Source organism: Charadrius vociferus, unplaced genomic scaffold, assembly GCF_000708025.1.
Source record: "Charadrius vociferus isolate BGI_N301 unplaced genomic scaffold, ASM70802v2 scaffold838, whole genome shotgun sequence".
NCBI lineage: Eukaryota > Metazoa > Chordata > Aves > Charadriiformes > Charadriidae > Charadrius > Charadrius vociferus.
In genome coordinates, this window is record NW_009649487.1 from 83013 (window position 1) to 84815 (window position 1803).

General features: G+C 55.1%; 1 protein-coding gene across 1 annotated transcript in view; it reads left to right on the forward strand.

The window, feature by feature from the left end:
* MUL1 (mitochondrial E3 ubiquitin protein ligase 1) overlaps positions 1-1803 on the forward strand; it is a 6458-nt gene that overhangs the window by 1532 nt on the left and 3123 nt on the right. Inside the window, exon 2 of the mRNA XM_009889986.1 lies at positions 9-318. Coding sequence (XP_009888288.1) covers positions 9-318 — 310 coding nt within the window. The remainder of the gene's footprint in view (positions 1-8; positions 319-1803) is intronic.

Sequence of the window (1803 nt, forward strand, 5' to 3'; positions counted from 1 at the left end):
GCGAGAAGGGCGCCCGCCGGCCGGGCCACGCGTACCTCCTGCACCGTATCACCTACTGCGCTGCCGACCGCCGGCACCCCAAGGTCTTCGCCTGGGTTTACCGGCACCAGGTGAAAAACAAGGCGGTGGTGCTGCGCTTGCCACGCCGCCTGGTGTCCAAAGCCGACAAGGCGCGCGCCATGGCCCTGCTCCTCTACCAGACCTCCGCCTCCGCCTTCAACGAGTTCAAACGCCTCAAAAGGCAGAACGATTTCCGTCACGTCCAGCAGCAGCTCCTGGGCGACGCCATCGTCCCTTTGGTGCCCCTCCGCACTGCCTGTGTGGCTGACTGCTGTGTAGTGAAAAAGAGCTGCTCGTGGCCTTTATTTTAAACTGCGTGTTTTTAAGTGTAAGAATTTACTTTAGCTGGACTGATGAGAATAAAGTAACTATGATACACAGCTTGGTTGGCAACTTATCCTTACTGGGAAAGAAAAGGGAAAACAAAGGGAAAAGTTACACAACTTCAACAGAATGTCATGGAGGTGAATTCCTTAAAATGAAAAGTCTAGTGTTCACACAGTCGTCTTCATCTCGCTGGGCTGTGTTCTGGCCTGCGTCACCTCAGTACAACCCCAAGGATCCTTTGTGGTACAAAACTCTCCTCAAAAAGCTGAAAGGACATTGCTATCGTGGCAAGACCCTGACAGCTCTCCAGGTCACAAAGCATTATATTTCTGCAGAAAGTGTAGAGGCAAAACTGTGCACCGGAGACCTCAGCCTGCCATCCTCCTCTGACGAGGTTATACGAGGTCTTGTTCCCAGGGAAACTCCTTTTTTTTAAAATCTGCCTTTGAGTCAGCGTTGAAACGTATTAGCACCAGAACATCTTTTGAGCTCAGAAAGCATAAATGCTATTTTCCACTTTTTCACTGGTGGCGCATAGTCATTCAAACACTCTGAGTGATTGAGAGGCAAGTGCAGCATCGTCCTGTACCTGTAACGTCCATCCTTTGCTGCCTCTCTTCTGCCTGCCCACCTCAAAGGAAAAGGTCATGACAAAAGCTTGTTTGGGATTTATACTGAATTTAGGGGGGGGAGGGGGGTTATACCGAATTTACCTCTTGCAAGGGAAGCTAAGCGGAGGTGGGGGCTGCAGGGTCCCCAGCTCTTTCTGCACTCTCCCTGCAGCACCAAGGGCTGGTGAGAGCTGCTCCGCGTAGTCATGGCAACTTGCTTTTTTAAATATAGAGCTGGGGGGGGGCCAGCACAAGGCCACCTGCGCTGGGGAGGCTGCGATGGGGGTTTGGCCCCTCGGACCCCTGGCGGAGAGCGGGACCTACCTGCAGTCCCCATTGCCCACCCCAAAAGCAGCACTGAGGCCCTGAACATCAATAATTTACCAAAAATTACTATTTTTTCCTCTCTCCTTTTGCTGCTTCACCAGACTAAGTAATGGCAAAGGGAAAGGGGGGGCAGCAGGGTCTTGTGTGTGTCGTGCCACTTCATCCTGGCCCCCAGCCTGGCCGCAGCCCAGTATGAGGTGCAGGAGAAGGACCCTACAAAATGGGGCTGGGGGCTGCGTCCCCACGGGCCCCACGCTGTGCCACATCCTTACAGTGAGGGGGGGGACACCCTTGGTGTGCTGCTGCCCCACACGCCAGTGAGGGGTTTTAACACCCCCCCCAAAAGCACTATAGGGCTGGGGTTTGGGCAGACCCCCCCTCCCCAGCCCCGGGGGGGCCGGGGGGAAGGCTTTGGCCTGAAGTCCCCCAGTCATAAGCGGGGGGCAGCTGGGATTTGCACCCCCCCCCCCCCCCACTC